Consider the following 16,062-nt stretch of genomic DNA (forward strand, 5'->3'; position numbering starts at 1 on the left):
TTTCGTCAGTTTTAAAAAGATAAAAATACAATTTTAGGATAGAAAATATTAAAAACAACAATAAGCATTAACAAAGACCATTTTATTATAGGAAAATATTAATTTTTGTTTTTTTTTTTAAAGCTCAATTTTAAAAATATAATAAGCATTATTAAAAACTATTTTATAACTAAAATTAAAAATCTTAAAATATATATATATATATATATATATATATATATATATATATATATATAAATATGATTTCTGATTTGATGTAACTGGATGTATGATGGTACACTAATTTTAAAGTGACTAGATTAATAGTGTGTATTGATTTTAGTGTAAGCACAAAAAAATTATTGACAATGTTCATTGATTTTTGTGTTATAGTAATTCAACCTATAGGGGTACCAAAAAGAATAGTAGAAAAAAGTAGGTTGAGATTGATCACAATGAAGACTATTTGTAATTGACTAGATTCTTATTATTCACATTTTATGTCATTCAACACTATAACATTGTCACTTTGCATTCAATTTTTTTATTTCATGGGTGTTAATGCAGCTTTCCCCTCTAGTGTTAATGCAACTTTCTCATGTTAATGCAGTTGTAATATTTTTGGCAGTATGATCCCAATGATACTGCCAAAAATATTACAACACAGGCAAAGATTAGGCAGTTTACAAACAAGCCTAATAAATTGACGATTTCTTTGAATCGGCCTCAGATTATGCACAAGTTGAAAAAGAAGTAGCAACACGACTTAGTCCTGAGTAATTAGTGCAGTTTCATCAATACAAGGTTAAAAGTATTTCCCACTTGCCCAGTTAATTCTTGAAACTAAGTCAACAAAGCACGGTAGAAGAGAAAAAAATGAGCATAGCTTAGAGTCAATATGTAGCTCATGTAAATCAAACATTGGCAGCTTCCCAATCAAAGACAAAGAAGGTTACAATAAAATAAAATCTGGATGTGATTTGGGATCAATTTCTTAAAGAAACTAGCCCTAAAAACTACAAACTCTCTCCCAGACAAAGATCACTCAGATTGGTTTAATTACTGAGAAGACCTCATTCACTGTTGAGGCTTCTAAATAAATTATGGACACCGATGATGTGGACATGATACTAGTTTTTCTGACCTTTGAGGACGTTCTCAAGATTGAGGAGATTCCTCCTTTCGACGTATTTTATAATCCCAAACACAGAGCAATAATCAACAGATAGAGAAAGAGGAGAAGGACTGAACAAAGGTAGTCTTTGGTCCCTGGAAATACCTCCTTTCAAGTACTGTGGAAAGATGCCCAAACCATCTCAAGTGAAGATCTTGGGAGACTATCACAATATGCAGGAGCCTATGCTAGTGCAACAATTGACAAAGCCATAGAAGTGCAACAACTCATAAGGGAGAAAGATGATAGAAGAAGGCATCTTGAACAAAATTTAGAAAATGAAAAGAAAGGAATCATTCACCATGTTGATCTAGATTGTCATTGATGTCAGTATGGCAATATTCTAGAATATTAAATAATGATATGAAGCCAAGGAGGAAAGACATCAGGGAAGCCATTGGAAGTCAAGAATAGGAGCCATCAAAGAAGAGTTATCGGAAGAGCTATCAAGTTCGCAATGCTCCTATGATATTGTTGTTTTCTTCCTTTCGACTCTTACTCTTGGCTTGGCTTTCTTGTGGCTTCTTGTTCCTGTGATTTCCGATGGTTAATCTTTGATGGCTTACCCTAAAGAAATATCACATTCGCCATATCACAAGTTTTTAAAGCCATGTCACATTGAAACCTCCGATTGCGATTTGAGTTGCGGACCCGATTGCTCCTTTATAACATGCCCTATTGTAATATCGCATCCGTTGTATCAGAACTTTCATATCGCAAGTCTTAAAAGGATGTCACGTTAAAACCATCGATTATGATATGTATTGAGGACCCGCCTGCACCATTATAACATGACTTAATATAATATTGCATCCACGGGATCGTAAGTCTCAAAGGAATGACATGGTAAAACCTCTGATTGCGATAAAGTTGTGGACCCGAATGATTTATCAAAAGACTGTTTATTGAATATCGCATCCACTTCGTCGGAAGTAGGGGCATCGACAATGTTATATCAAAACACAAAGCATGTGCACAACTTGTAAAACCTCCGATTTTCATGAAAGTTGTGATTGCGGGATTAAAGGAATGACGTGGCATATGGGACCTCCAATATGGGTATAGCCTCTCGTATGATGTGAATTCCATAAATAATGAGTTTACGTTATACTTTATGAATATTAACAAAAGGTCCCTCTGATATATTTTCTTAATATGTGACCTCATAAGTCGACCTCTCCTCCCAATGAATGTGTCTTTTAGTTATTGGTGAGACACGTATAAATACAAGTTAAAATGCTTCACTTCAAGTAGCTAAATTAGGCATCTATCATAGAGAAGGTGAGACAGTTCACAACTCTTGAACCCGAAGAAACAAAGGAAACCAAAGGTCGAGTAGGAAGTTGAAGGTCCAGCAAAAGGCGAAGGTCGAGCGAAGAAGGAAGCTGAAGACCGAGCGGGAAAACCAAATCTTTTGACTAGGTTAATCTTGGAAGGCTCGGACCTAAAATGAATATGTAGTGCAGACCATGACCTGTTACAAAGACTACAAAGGACAGGGCTTAGTGAAGAATACCTTGGGAGCAATGTAATACAATCAAACATTTCTTGACAAAGTAAAAATATAGGGTTAGAGCCTTGGGGTTGGTGCCTCATAATTGAAAGGATTGGTGTCCTTGGAGTTGGTGCTTCTAAATTCAAGGTTGGTGCCTTGATAAGATAGGGTCAAAGCCTTAGAGGTTAGAGCCTCATCAATGTCCAAGTTGGTGCTTGGAAAAATTCATTAGACATTGTATTCAATTCTTTTATGTATATAATAAAATCATTTCTTTGTTTAAAATTGTAAACTAGCATTTGCACCAAATGTTGCAAAGGAAACGCCATAAGGCATAAATTGAAGAACGCAAATACAACAAAAAAAATACTTTCATAAAGAATAAAAATACTTATAATGAATTTATTATTAGATATTCCTATATATTGCACTATATATTAGCCCCACTAATTGTTTCCCTTTCTTAATGTAACCTTTCACCACTATGGTCACTAGAATATCAAATACAATATGTGTCTCTTAACTAAAAACCATTATGAAAGTCAAAATACTTATATGTCTCATATCCCATATAAACCATAATATACTTTGATCACTCTTTTAGAATTACAAACCCTTCCAAAATGCAACTTCTAGCCACTATTACCATTAAGAAAAAGTGGCATTTATTACCTTATAATCCTTAAGGGAATAACTCTATTATTAAGTAAACCATAGTGCAATATGATTTTTAACACAATGAATTCTAAAAATTATGACCCCTAGTACACTCTCATCATAAACACATTGTAACTCCTAAAATGTTAGGATACATAAACTTTAATACCTAACACGTTAACTATAACATTAAAACTATAACCTATATGTACTTAAATTGTCTTAACATAGTGAAGGTAAAGAAGAATCAAGTGTGGCTCTTCAAATTCAATCCCATGAAAAACGGATATAAAAAATGTTGACTATTATGTAGATGATATTTTCACTATTGACATTGACCCCAAAACCATTTTATGGGAGAAACCTATGGTAATGATGTTGATGGGTACTCATTATTCTCCCATTAAATGGTATAATGGTGGCCTACATTTTGTAAATAATTTAAGGTCTTAATGTTTGTATCTGGAGCCCTTTTTGACTACTATGCTTTCACAACTTTAATTGTATGCATTTAGAATTTTAGAGATTAGTGAGTTCTCTTCTAATTTAACCCTAAATGCAATAACATTAAGGAATATATGCATTTAAAATTTTAGAGATTAGTAAGTTTTTTTCTAATTTAACCCTAGATGCAATAACATTAAGGAACAAATATAAGTATGCCTAGCTGGAGAAAGAGGTAACAACATCTAATAGGGTATGTCACATCTTATTTTTATTCCTTACAAACCACCTAGATCGAGAAAAAGGCTAAGACTAGTTTCCTTTAAAGCACCATAGCTCAGAAAGGTAGGAATTAAAAGAAAAAGTCTACAAAAGAAAGAAATAATTCTTACAAAAGTAGGATGCCAAAGCCTACGAAAGAAAGAAATAAATCTTACAAACATTATGATGAAGAAGGGAATTCAATACCCATTGAGGAGATGAACAGAAGAACATGACGTCCATTTTTACTAAAATCACCATAAATATTGATAGTTATCCTAAGTACACAATGTCATTAGGATATTAATCCAATAGTAGGCTATTCAAAAAGTCCCTTTCTCACTAACTTTCTCCCTCTTTTATAGAAATTTTCAATAGTGACACTTGGCATCTCATGCAAAAATAATTATTTTCTTTATTCCAATAATGCCTGCAATAAAAGGTTTATTTTACACAAATCAAAACAAAATTTATTCTCTGCTAAATGTAACTAAAACCAGAATAACAAAATAACAGGGTTGCTGAGCACAGATAATGTTAGACTTGGGAACTTTACAGCTAATTATAGTATTGTTTTGGCGAGAGAAACACAGAGTCAATTACAACAATGAGAACCAATTCCATCTCACTACAAAGCATGGTGGATATGTGAAGGAGACCCATTAATCGATGCAATCTTGCATGATCACTCTCAGTGTTATATCCCCATTTCCTTCGATGAAAACAGTGGATTAATAGTCCCATATAAGAGAGAAAGGTTAAGCCACAAGGACAACACTTAACATAAGGCTACATTGAAAAAAATTATAAGCAGCCATTGCAACCCTCCTGAGGATACTAATAAACATGAGTTGCATTTGAGCCCTGAACTTCTGCAAAATAAAAAATTCCCAGACTTTTATATCAAAGTTAAATCATTTTTTCTCAATAGGTGACTTTCCAAAGATGGGTGTACAATTGGAAATATCCCAAACGAAGCAAATAACAATAGCCACAGAGGAGAAAGAAGAACAACCCACTGCCATGAACCCTCCACTCTGCCCTGTGGGCTAAGCCGGGCAGCAAACCTAAACACACAACCCCTAGCAATGGATGTCGCAAGAGTTAAAAAGTACAGGTCATCTGTCAAACCAGGCACGTTATTGCATCCGTCTTCCCGAACAATACATTGCTTGATGGCATCAATTGTATTCAAAAGGGCTACCTGATAGCCCTCTTTCGATACAAAAAATTGATTCCCATACCTAGACTGCCGCCCACCGAAGAATTGACGAGGAAGAATGGAACCCACTGTTAATCCTATGCCAAAATTCAAGATGTTTGGAGAAGAGATGTCCTCTACTATAGTCACAATCCTGTCATCAAGGCACCATAGGTCCCTGAAGGATTTATCTGAAGGAGATGGGGATGGCCCAGACCTTGTAAGGATTCTCGTTTTCCACTCTGACTTGTCTTCCAAAGCCTGAAACTCTTGTGAAATCTTTAGGATTGGGGTAATTGCTAAAGATGATGTGAACTGCACTTGTTGAATCAGAAAGGTGAACAAGAGAATGGATGCCATTGACAAAGTTTGCTTACCCACATCCTTGAGAATGTTGTTTTTGTGCTGTGCATATATCAACTAAGAAATACCCAGGTTTTTGAAGGTGATCTGAAAGGGGTTGAAGTTGTGGGTTATTGAATCAGGTGTACATTGACTAACAGAGTATGAGTGTTTTATGCGATTGAAGGTGGGCTTGTAATTGATAACGGAGAGGAAAGAGAATGACTTAAAAGAGATAACGCAACAGGAACTGAGTGGCATTTTAACTAGGGGTGGAACCAATAGAGTTTTGTAAGATTACTCAAAGATGGACGAATACCTCCTAATAAATCATTTGAATTCATGTCCCTACCAAAATCAACGAGGATTCAAAGTGTTATGTTCATTGAAAATAATGTATGACATCCAACTGAAGCATTTTAACTGGGGGTGGAACCAGTAGAGTTTTGTAAGATTACTCAAAGATGGACGAATACTTCCTGATAAATCATTTGAATTCATGTCCCTACCAAAATCAATGAGGATTCAAAGTGTTATGTTCATTGAAAATAATCTATGACATCCAACTGAATTTTTGATAAACAGGAATATTTTTGGTGGGATTTTATAGAGTGCGATGGTGTTTGAATTTTAATAGAAAAGAGAATTTTTATACACGTTGTTACCCAGGATCAAAACAATTGACATTCTGAAGGGAAAACTAAACTATTAAATTGACATTCTGAAGGGAAAACTATTTTCTTAATGTGATTAGGCTGATAATCAAAATTAAATTCTTCGTCTTTTGTTGGGAGAGAGAGACTCTTTGTAAATAATGTACTAATTCTCTTTAATGTTAACCACCTCCATAATGTGATTAAGGTAAAATAATCAATTATTTACCAAAGTATTAAATTTCTAAACTAATTCTCTTTAATGATAACCCCTCCATAATGTAATTAAGGTAAAATAATCAATTGTACTAATTCTCTTTAATGTTAACCACCTCCATAATGTGATTAAGGTAAAATAATCAATTATTTACCAAAGTATTAAATTTCTAAACTAATTCTCTTTAATGATAACCACCTCCATAATGTAATTAAGGTAAAATAATCAATTATTTACCAGAGCATTACATGTCAATCTTACTCCATTCATCATTTAAACATATATTTTTTAATAAGAATGTGTCAACTTATCACAAAAATGTACTCAGGTACCCCCATCTGCAAAAAGCCATTCACTATTTCATGAAAGTTTAAAATTTAAAATGTTCACTATTTCATGAAAGTTTAAAATGTAAAATGTTTAATAGTCCGCACCATATTGAGCTAAATTTCGCAATCATATAAAACTAAACTATAAAAACGATGTAGCGTAAAAATAATAAGAAAGATCGGATTCGAAAGATTTCAAGATTGATTGGTATTCAAACATGATAATTAATTAAACAATTTGAAAGATTTCAAGATTGATTGGTATCCAAAATATAATAACTTAATTAATTAAACAAAACTTGGGTACATAAATCCCAAGCGTTAAAAAATCATTGATTGGTATCCAAACATGATAACTTATTAATTAAACAATTGGAAAGACTTCAATATTGATTGGTATCCAAAACATAATAACTTAAAGAACCTTAAACCCCAACTAAGAGGTGAAGGCATGTATTGTATATCACTGATGCAAAATGAAATTGAAAACCGTGTTTATGTTTGAATTTTTTTCCAGGACATGTTATAAGGTATGTAAATAACTACAAATAAAATAGTTTAAATAAATTCCTTTGTAAAAATTTTGAGGTGGCCAATACCCACACCGAAAAGTGTAGAATGATTTGAAATATAAACTCAAGCATAGATTATATGTGACAAGAACATAAACTAATAGAAGTCGATAGGTATCTGTTTTTGTGAGTTGGGGGAAGGGATTCTGATAACTTGCAGGGATTATCTTTTGAAATCTTATGGATCAGACCTAGAGTACTTTATATATGTTATTAAGTCTTGCATGGTCTTGTCTCTCTTGAAGAGAAGAGCCACCAAGGAGGTCTGCCAGGCTTATCTCAAAAGCGGCAAATGTTAGTTTGAATGTCAACTCCAGGGTTGACACTCTCATCATAAACACATTGTAACTCCTAAAATGTTAGGATACATAAACTTTAATACCTAACATGTTAACTATAACATTAAAACTATAACCTATATGTACTTAAATTGTCTTAACATAGTGAAGGTAAAGAAGAATCAAGTGTGGCTCTTCAAATTCAATCCCACGAAAAATGGATATAAAAAATGTTGGCTATTATGTAGATGATATTTTCACTATTGACATTGACCCCAAAACCATTTTATGGGAGAAACCTATGGTAATGATGTTGATGGGTACTCATTATTCTCCCATTAAATGGTACAATGGTGGCCTACATTTTGTAAATAATTTAAGGTCTTAATGTTTGTATTTGGAGCCCTTTTTAACTACTATGCTTTCACAACCTTAATTGTATGCATTTAAAATTTTAGAGATTAGTGAGTTCTTTTCTAATTTAACCCTAGATGCAATAACATTAAGGAATATATGCATTTAAAATTTTAGAGATTAGTAAGTTTTTTCCTAATTTAACCCTAGATGCAATAACATTAACGAACAAATATAAGTATGCCTAGCTGGAGAAAAAGGTAACAACATCTACTAGGGTATGTCACATCTTATTTTTATTCCTTACAAACCACCTAGATCGAGAAAAAGGCTAAGACTAGTTTCCTTTAAAGCACCATAGCTCAGAAAGGTATGAATTAAAAGCAAAAGCCTACAAAAGAAAGAAATAAATCTTACAAAAGTAGGACGCCAAAGCCTACGAAAGAAAGAAATAAATCTTACAAACAATATGATGAAGAAGGGAATTCAATACCCATTGAGGAGATGAATAGAAGAACATGACGTCCATTTTTACGAAAATCACCACAAATATTGATAGTTATCCTAAGTACACAATGTCATTAGGATATTAATCCAATAGTAGGCTGTTCAAAAAGTCCCTTTCTCACTAACTTTCTCCCTCTTTTATAGAAATTTTCAATAGTGACACTTGGCATCTCATGCAAAAATAATTATTTTCTTTATTCCAATAATGCCTGCAATAAAAGGTTTATTTTAAACAAATCAAAACGAAATTTATTCTCTGCTGAATCTATCTAAAACCAAAATAACAAAATAACAGGGTTGCTGACCACAGATAATGTCAGACTTGGGAACTTTACAGCTAATTATAGTATTGTTTTGGCGAGAGAAACATAGAGTCAATTACAACAATGAGAACCAATTCCATCTCAGTACAAAGCATGGTGGATATGTGAAGGAGACCCATTAATCGATGCAGTCCTGCATGATCACTCTCAGTGTTATATCCCCATTTCCTTCGATGAAAACAGTGGATTAATAGTCCCATATAAGAGAGACAGGTTAAGCCACAGGGACAACCCTTAACATAAGGCTACATTGAAAAAAATTATAAGAAGCCATTGCAACCCTCCTGAGGATACTAATAAACATGAGTTGCATTTGAGCCCTGAACTTCTGCAAAATAAAAAATTCCCAGACTTTTATATCAAAGTTAAATCATTTTTTCTCAATAGGTGATTTTCCAAAGATGGGTGTACAATTGGAAGTATCCCAAACGAAGCAAATAACAATAGCCACAGAGGAGAAAGAAGAACAACCCACTGCCATGAACCCTCCACTCTGCCTTGAGGGCTAAGCCGGGCAGCAAACCTAAACACACAACCCCCACCAATGGATGTCGCAAGAGTTAAAAGGTACAGGTCATCTGTAAAACCAGGCAAGTTATTGCATCTGTCTTCCCTAACAATGCATTGCTTGATGGCATCAATTGTATTCAAAAGGGCTGCCTGATAGCCCTCGTTCGATACAAAAAATTGATTCCCATACCTGGACTGCCGCCCACCGAAGAGTTGACGAGGAAGCCTGGAACCCACTGTTAATCCTATGCCAAAATTCAAGATGTTTGGGGAAGAGATGTCCTCTACTATAGTCACAATCATGTCATCAAGGCACCATAGGTCCCTAAAGGATTTATCTGAAGGAGATGGGGATGGCCCAGACCTTGTAAGGATTCTCGTTTTCAACTCTCACTTGTCTTCCACTCTGACTTCTCTTCCAAAGCCTGCAACTCTTGTGAAATATTTAGGATTGGGGTAATTGCTAAAGATGGTGTGAACTGCACTTGCTAAATAAGAAAGGTGAACAAGAGCATGGATGCCATTGACAGAGTTTGCTTACCCACATCCTTGAGAATGTTGTTTTTGTGCTGTGCATATATCAACTGAGAAATACCCAGGTTTTTGAAGGTGATCTGAAAGGGGTTGAAGTTGTGAGTTATTGAATCAAGTGTACATTGACTAACAGAGTATGAGTGTTTTATGCAATTGAAGGTGGGCTTGTAATTGAAAATGGAGAGGAAAGAGAATGACTTAAAAGAGATAACGCAACAGGAACTGAGTGGCATTTTAACTGGGGGTGGAACCAGTAGAGTTTTGTAAGATTACTCAAAGATGGACGAATACCTCCTAATAAATCATTTGAATTCATGTCCCTACCAAAATCAACGAGGATTCAAAGTGTTATGTTCATTGAAAATAATCTATGACATCCAACTGAAGCATTTTAACTGGGGGTGGAACCAGTAGAGTTTTGTAAGATTACTCAAAGATGGACGAATACTTCCTGAAAAATCATTTGAATTCATGTCCCTACCAAAATCAACGATGATTCAAAGTGTTATGTTCATTGAAAATAATCTATGATATCCCACTGAATTTTTGATAAACAAGAATACTTTTGGTAAAAACCTTACTATAAAAACGATGTAGCATAGAAATAATAAGAAAGATCGGATTTGAAAGATTTCAAGATTGATTGGTATCCAAAATATAATAACTTAATTACTTAAACAAAACTTGGGTACATAAATCCCAAGCGTTAAAAAATCATTGATTGGTATCCAAACATGATAACTTATTAATTAAAAATTTTGAAAGACTTCAATATTGATTGGTATCCAAAACATAATAACTTAAAGAACCTTAAACCCCAACTAAGAGGTGAAGGCATGTATTGTATATCACTGATGCAAAATGAAATTGAAAACCGTGTTTATGTTTGAATTTTTTTCCAGGACATGTTATAAGGTATGTAAATAACTACAAATAAAATAGTTTAAATAAATTCCTTTGTAAAAATTTTGAGGTGGCCAATACCCACACCGAAAAGTGCAGAATGATTTGAAATATAAACTCAAGCATAGATTATATGTGACAAGAACATAAACTAATAGAAGCTGATAGGTATCTATTTTTGTGAGTTGGGGGAAGGGATTCTGATAACTTGCAGGGATTATCTTTTGAAATCTTATGGATCAGACCTAGAGTACTTTATATATGTTATTAAGTCTTGCATGGTCTTGTCTCTCTTGAAGAGAAGAGCCACCAAGGAGGTCTGCCAGGCTTATCTCAAAAGCGGCAAATGTTAATTTGAATGTCAACTCCAGGGTTGACACTCTCATCATAAACACATTGTAACTCCTAAAATTTTAGGATACATAAACTTTAATACCTAACACGATAACTATAACATATATGTACTTAAATTGTCTTAACATAGTGAAGGTAAAGAAGAATCAAGTGTGGCTCTTCAAATTCAATTCCACGAAAAATGGATATAAAAAATGTTGGTTATTATGTAGATGATATTTTCACTATTGACATTGACCCCAAAACCATTTTATGGGAGAAACCTATGGTAATGATGTTGATGGGTACTCATTATTCTCCCATTAAATGGTATAATGGTGGCCTACATTTTGTAAATAATTTAAGGTCTTAATGTTTGTATCTGGAGCCCTTTGTGGCTACTATGCTTTCACAACCTTAATTGTATGCATTTAAAATTTTAGAGATTAGTGAGTTCTTTTCTAATTTAACCCTAGATGCAATAACATTAAGGAATATATGCATTTAAAATTTTAGAGATTAGTAAGTTTTTTCCTAATTTAACCCTAGATGCAATAACATTAAGGAACAAATATAAGTATGCCTAGCTGGAGAAAAAGGTAACAACATCTACTAGGGTATGTCACATCTTATTTTTATTCCTTACAAACCACCTAGATTGAGAAAAAGGCTAAGACTAGTTTCCTTTAAAGCACCATAGCTCAGAAAGGTAGGAATTAAAAGAAAAAGCCTACAAAAGAAAGAAATAAATCTTACAAAAGTAGGACGCCAAAGCCTACGAAAGAAAGAAATAAATCTTACAAACATTATGATGAAGAAGGGAATTCAATACCCATTGAGGAGATGAATAGAAGAACATGACGTCCATTTTTACTAAAATCACCACAAATATTGATAGTTATCCTAAGTACACAATGTCAATAATTATTAATCCAATAGTTCGTTGTTCAAAAAGTCCCTTTCTCACTAACTTTCTCCCTCTTTTATAGAAATTTTCAATAGTGACACTTGGCATCTCATGCAAAAATAATTATTTTCTTTATTCCAATAATGCCTACAATAAAAAGGTTTATTTTACACAAATCAAAACGAAATTTATTCTCTGCTGAATGTAACTAAAACCAGAATAACAAAATAACAGGGTTGTTGAGCACAGGTAATGTCAGACTTGGGAACTTTACAGCTAATTATAGTATTGTTTTGGCGAGAGAAACACAGAGTCAATTACAACAATGAGAACCAATTCCATCTCACTACAAAGCATGGTGGATATGTGAAGGAGAACCATTAATCGATGCAGTCCTGCATGATCACTCTCAGTGTTATATCCCCATTTCCTTCGATGAAAACAGTGGATTAATAGTCCCATATAAGAGAGACAGGTTAAGCCACAGGGACGACCCTTAACATAAGGCTACATTGAAAAAAATTATAAGAAGCCATTGCAACCCTCCTGAGGATACTAATAAACATGAGTTGCATTTGAGCCCTGAACTTCTGAAAAATAAAAAATTCCCAGACTTTTATATCAAAGTTAAATCATTTTTTCTCAATAGGTGATTTTCCAAAGATGGGTGTACAATTGGAAGCATCCCAAACGAAGCAAATAACAATAGCCACAGAGGAGAAAGAAGAACAACCCACTGCCATGAACCCTCCACTCTGCCTTGAGGGCTAAGCCGGGCAGCAAACCTAAACACACAACCCCCACCAATGGATGTCGCAAGAGTTAAAAGGTACAGGTCATCTGTAAAACCAGGCAAGTTATTGCATCTGTCTTCCCTAACAATGCATTGCTTGATGGCATCAATTGTATTCAAAAGGGCTGCCTGATAGCCCTCTTTCGATACAAAAAATTGATTCCCATACCTGGACTACTGCCAACCAAAGAGTTGACGAGGAAGCTTGGAACCCACTGTTAATCCTATGCCAAAATTCAAGATGTTTGGGGAAGAGATGTCCTCTACTATAGTCACAATCCTGTCATCAAGGCACCATAGGTCCCTAAAGGATTTATCTGAAGGAGATGGGGATGGCCCAGACCTTGTAAGGATTCTCGTTTTCAACTCTCACTTGTCTTCCACTCTGACTTGTCTTCCAAAGCCTGCAACTCTTGTGAAATCTTTAGGATTGGGGTAATTGCTAAAGATGGTGTGAACTGCACTTGCTGAATCAGAAAGGTGAACAAGAGCATGGATGCCATTGACAGAGTTTGCTTACCCACATCCTTGAGAATGTTGTTTTTGTGCTGTGCATATATCAACTGATAAATACCCAGGTTTTTAAAGGTGATTTGAAAGGGGTTGAAGTTGTGGGTTATTGAATCAGGTGTACATTGACTAACAGAGTATGAGTGTTTTATGCAATTGAAGGTGGGCTTGTAATTGAAAATGGAGAGGAAAGAGAATTACTTAAAAGAGATAACGCAGTAGGAACTGAGTGGCATTTTAACTGGAGGTGGAACCAGTAGAGTTTTGTAAGATTACTCAAAGATGGACGAATTCATGTCCCTACCAAAATCAACGAGGATTCAAAGTGTTATGTTCATTGAAAATAATCTATGACATCCAACTGAATTTTTGATAAACAGGAATACTTTTGGTAAAAACTAAACTATAAAAACAATGTAGCGTAGAAATAATAAGAAAGATCGGATTCGAAAGATTTCAAGATTGATTGGTATTCAAACATGATAATTAATTAAACAATTTGAAAGATTTCAAGATTGATTGGTATCCAAAATATAATAACTTAATTAATTAAACAAAACTTGGGTACATAAATCCCAAGCGTTAAAAAATCATTGATTGGTATCCAAACATGATAACTTATTAATTAAACAATTTGAAAGACTTCAATATTGATTGGTATCCAAAACATAATAACTTAAAGAACCTTAAACCCCAACTAAGAGGTGAAGGCATGTATTGTATATCACTGATGCAAAATGAAATTGAAAACCGTGTTTATGTTTGAATTTTTTTCCAAGACATGTTATAAGGTATGTAAATAACTACAAATAAAATAGTTTAAATAAATTCCTTTGTAAAAATTTTGAGGTGGCCAATACCCACACCGAAAAGTGTAGAATGATTTGAAATATAAACTCAAGCATAAATTATATGTGACAAGAACATAAACTAATAGGTATATGTTTTTGTGAGTTGGGGGAAGGGATTCTGATAACTTGCAGGGATTATCTTTTGAAATCTTATGGATCAAACCTAGAGTACTTTATATATGTTATTAAGTCTTGCATGGTCTTGTCTCTCTTGAAGAGAAGAGCCACCAAGGAGGTCTGTCAGGCTTATCTCAAAAGCGGCAAATGTTAGTTTGAATGTCAACTCCAGGGTTGACATGAAACGTTCTGGCACTCATGATGCTAAGCTGATTTTCCAGGGACCGGACGAATTCATGCCAGGTCTTGAAAATAATCCCAAGATCAAGTGTATCAGTCCACGGTTCGAGAAGAAACGTGCAATCAAAAAGGGTGGTAAAGTGAAGAAAGCCAGGGGAAAAACGTGCCGGAATGGTAAGGGCAACATTACAGGTGCAGGTTTTGTGATTAATCTTCTAGAGCCCGTTTCCAGAACTTGGCCCTTGGTCCATAATTCTGATATTCGGCATAGAAAGGATCCATTCTTGCTGCGATGGGTGATCGTCATATGCACGGAAGGTTGTGGAGGAATTTAGAACCACAGTTGGAAGCAAAGGATCGGTTGCAGGCATCACCCCTGGGGTTCGATGAGTTTGCCAAAATAAGAATTCAATAATATTGTTCTTGATACATTTTCCATAGTTTGCCACACTCTGTGAACATCCGGATTGGAATTGAAATCCCTCGTATATTCTTTGGTTCCATCCACTCTGCAGTGTTGGAAGACCAACCATGCTCTGTGAGCAGGGTCCATCCCATCGCTCGTTGTTATGGGATTCGTCTCACTAGAATATGATTTAAACTAACGGGGGCGCACTAGAATTTGATTTAAGCTAACAGCGGCGCAGCAGAATGGAATAGTTGTCGAAAACTGTGGCCAGCAGCGCAACAGAATGGAACAGTTGTCGAATACTGCGGCCACCTATAACGAAATTTTGTGCATGAAGGCAGTTAGATTCATGCCCCACTAACCAAGGTCGATCTGTTGCCACTTAGTTAAAGCGGTTTGCAATTCAAATCAACGGCCTATCAAAATCTAATCGTCTAACATGAAATCGAACGGCACAAACAGAGGACACGAGGGCAGCAAAGGAGTTGTTTTCACATAAGAACGCCTTACGGCGTAAAGATATACTATTCAATAAACGTGTAGAACTGTATTGAGGTGTTTGGTTAAATTTTAGCAATAAGGTTGGTGTATTTTAGTCTTTCTATTTTTAAATAAAAATGAACCTGTGGCACGGTAATGGTCACAGAATTGGTAATTGTCATAGAATTAGTTAGGAAGTGTGTTGTTTTTTAAAGTTTTATAAATTTTATTTTAGATGAAAGAATAAAGATTCTAATATCTAAAATTCGAGATATTTTGATTTTTCATTGGTTTCTAAATAAATTTATCATAAAATTAAGTTTTATTGAGTTTCGAAAAATAAAATTATCAAAATATTAGAATAATAATTTATATTTTTATATTTAAATGTTTTAAAATCAATTTATAATAAAAAATTGATATTTATTATACACGATTTTAATATATATTATTAATATATAAGTATTTTTGACACGTGGCACACTGCAACTTCATGGAATTTGCTAGAAAGTGCAGTGAAAAAAAGATTCTAATCCTCAATGGAAAAAGAATGATTCTAGCCTTTAAATCTTGAGATAATTTTATTTATCATTGGCTTCTAAATTAATTTATTATAAAAATAAGTTTTATTGAGTTTAAAAAAATAAATCTATATAAAAATAGTAGAAAATTATATATATATAATATATATATATTTTTTATATTTAGATGTTTTAGAGTGAATTTATAATAAAAAAATTAATATCTAT

General features: G+C 34.0%; 1 protein-coding gene across 1 annotated transcript; it reads right to left on the bottom strand.

Moving 5' to 3' along the window:
* Positions 1 to 4,908: 4,908 nt before the first annotated feature.
* Positions 4,909 to 5,571, bottom strand: LOC149217036 (thylakoid lumenal 15.0 kDa protein 2, chloroplastic-like). Its single transcript, XM_089390118.1, has one exon. It carries the CDS (start codon positions 5,569 to 5,571, stop codon positions 4,909 to 4,911), a length of 663 nt encoding a protein of 220 aa, XP_089246244.1.
* Between the last annotated feature and the right edge of the window lie 10,491 nt (positions 5,572 to 16,062).

Source organism: Pinus tabuliformis, chromosome 1_1, assembly GCF_031772625.1.
Source record: "Pinus tabuliformis cultivar Carrire ecotype Pingquan chromosome 1_1, CPIR1, whole genome shotgun sequence".
In the NCBI taxonomy this organism is placed as follows: domain Eukaryota; kingdom Viridiplantae; phylum Streptophyta; class Pinopsida; order Pinales; family Pinaceae; genus Pinus; species Pinus tabuliformis.

Excerpts from the sequence above, each read along its gene's own strand:
- LOC149217036 (XM_089390118.1), bottom strand. The coding sequence starts at position 5,571 with ATGGCATCCATTCTCTTGTTCACCTTTCTGATTCAACAAGTGCAGTTC.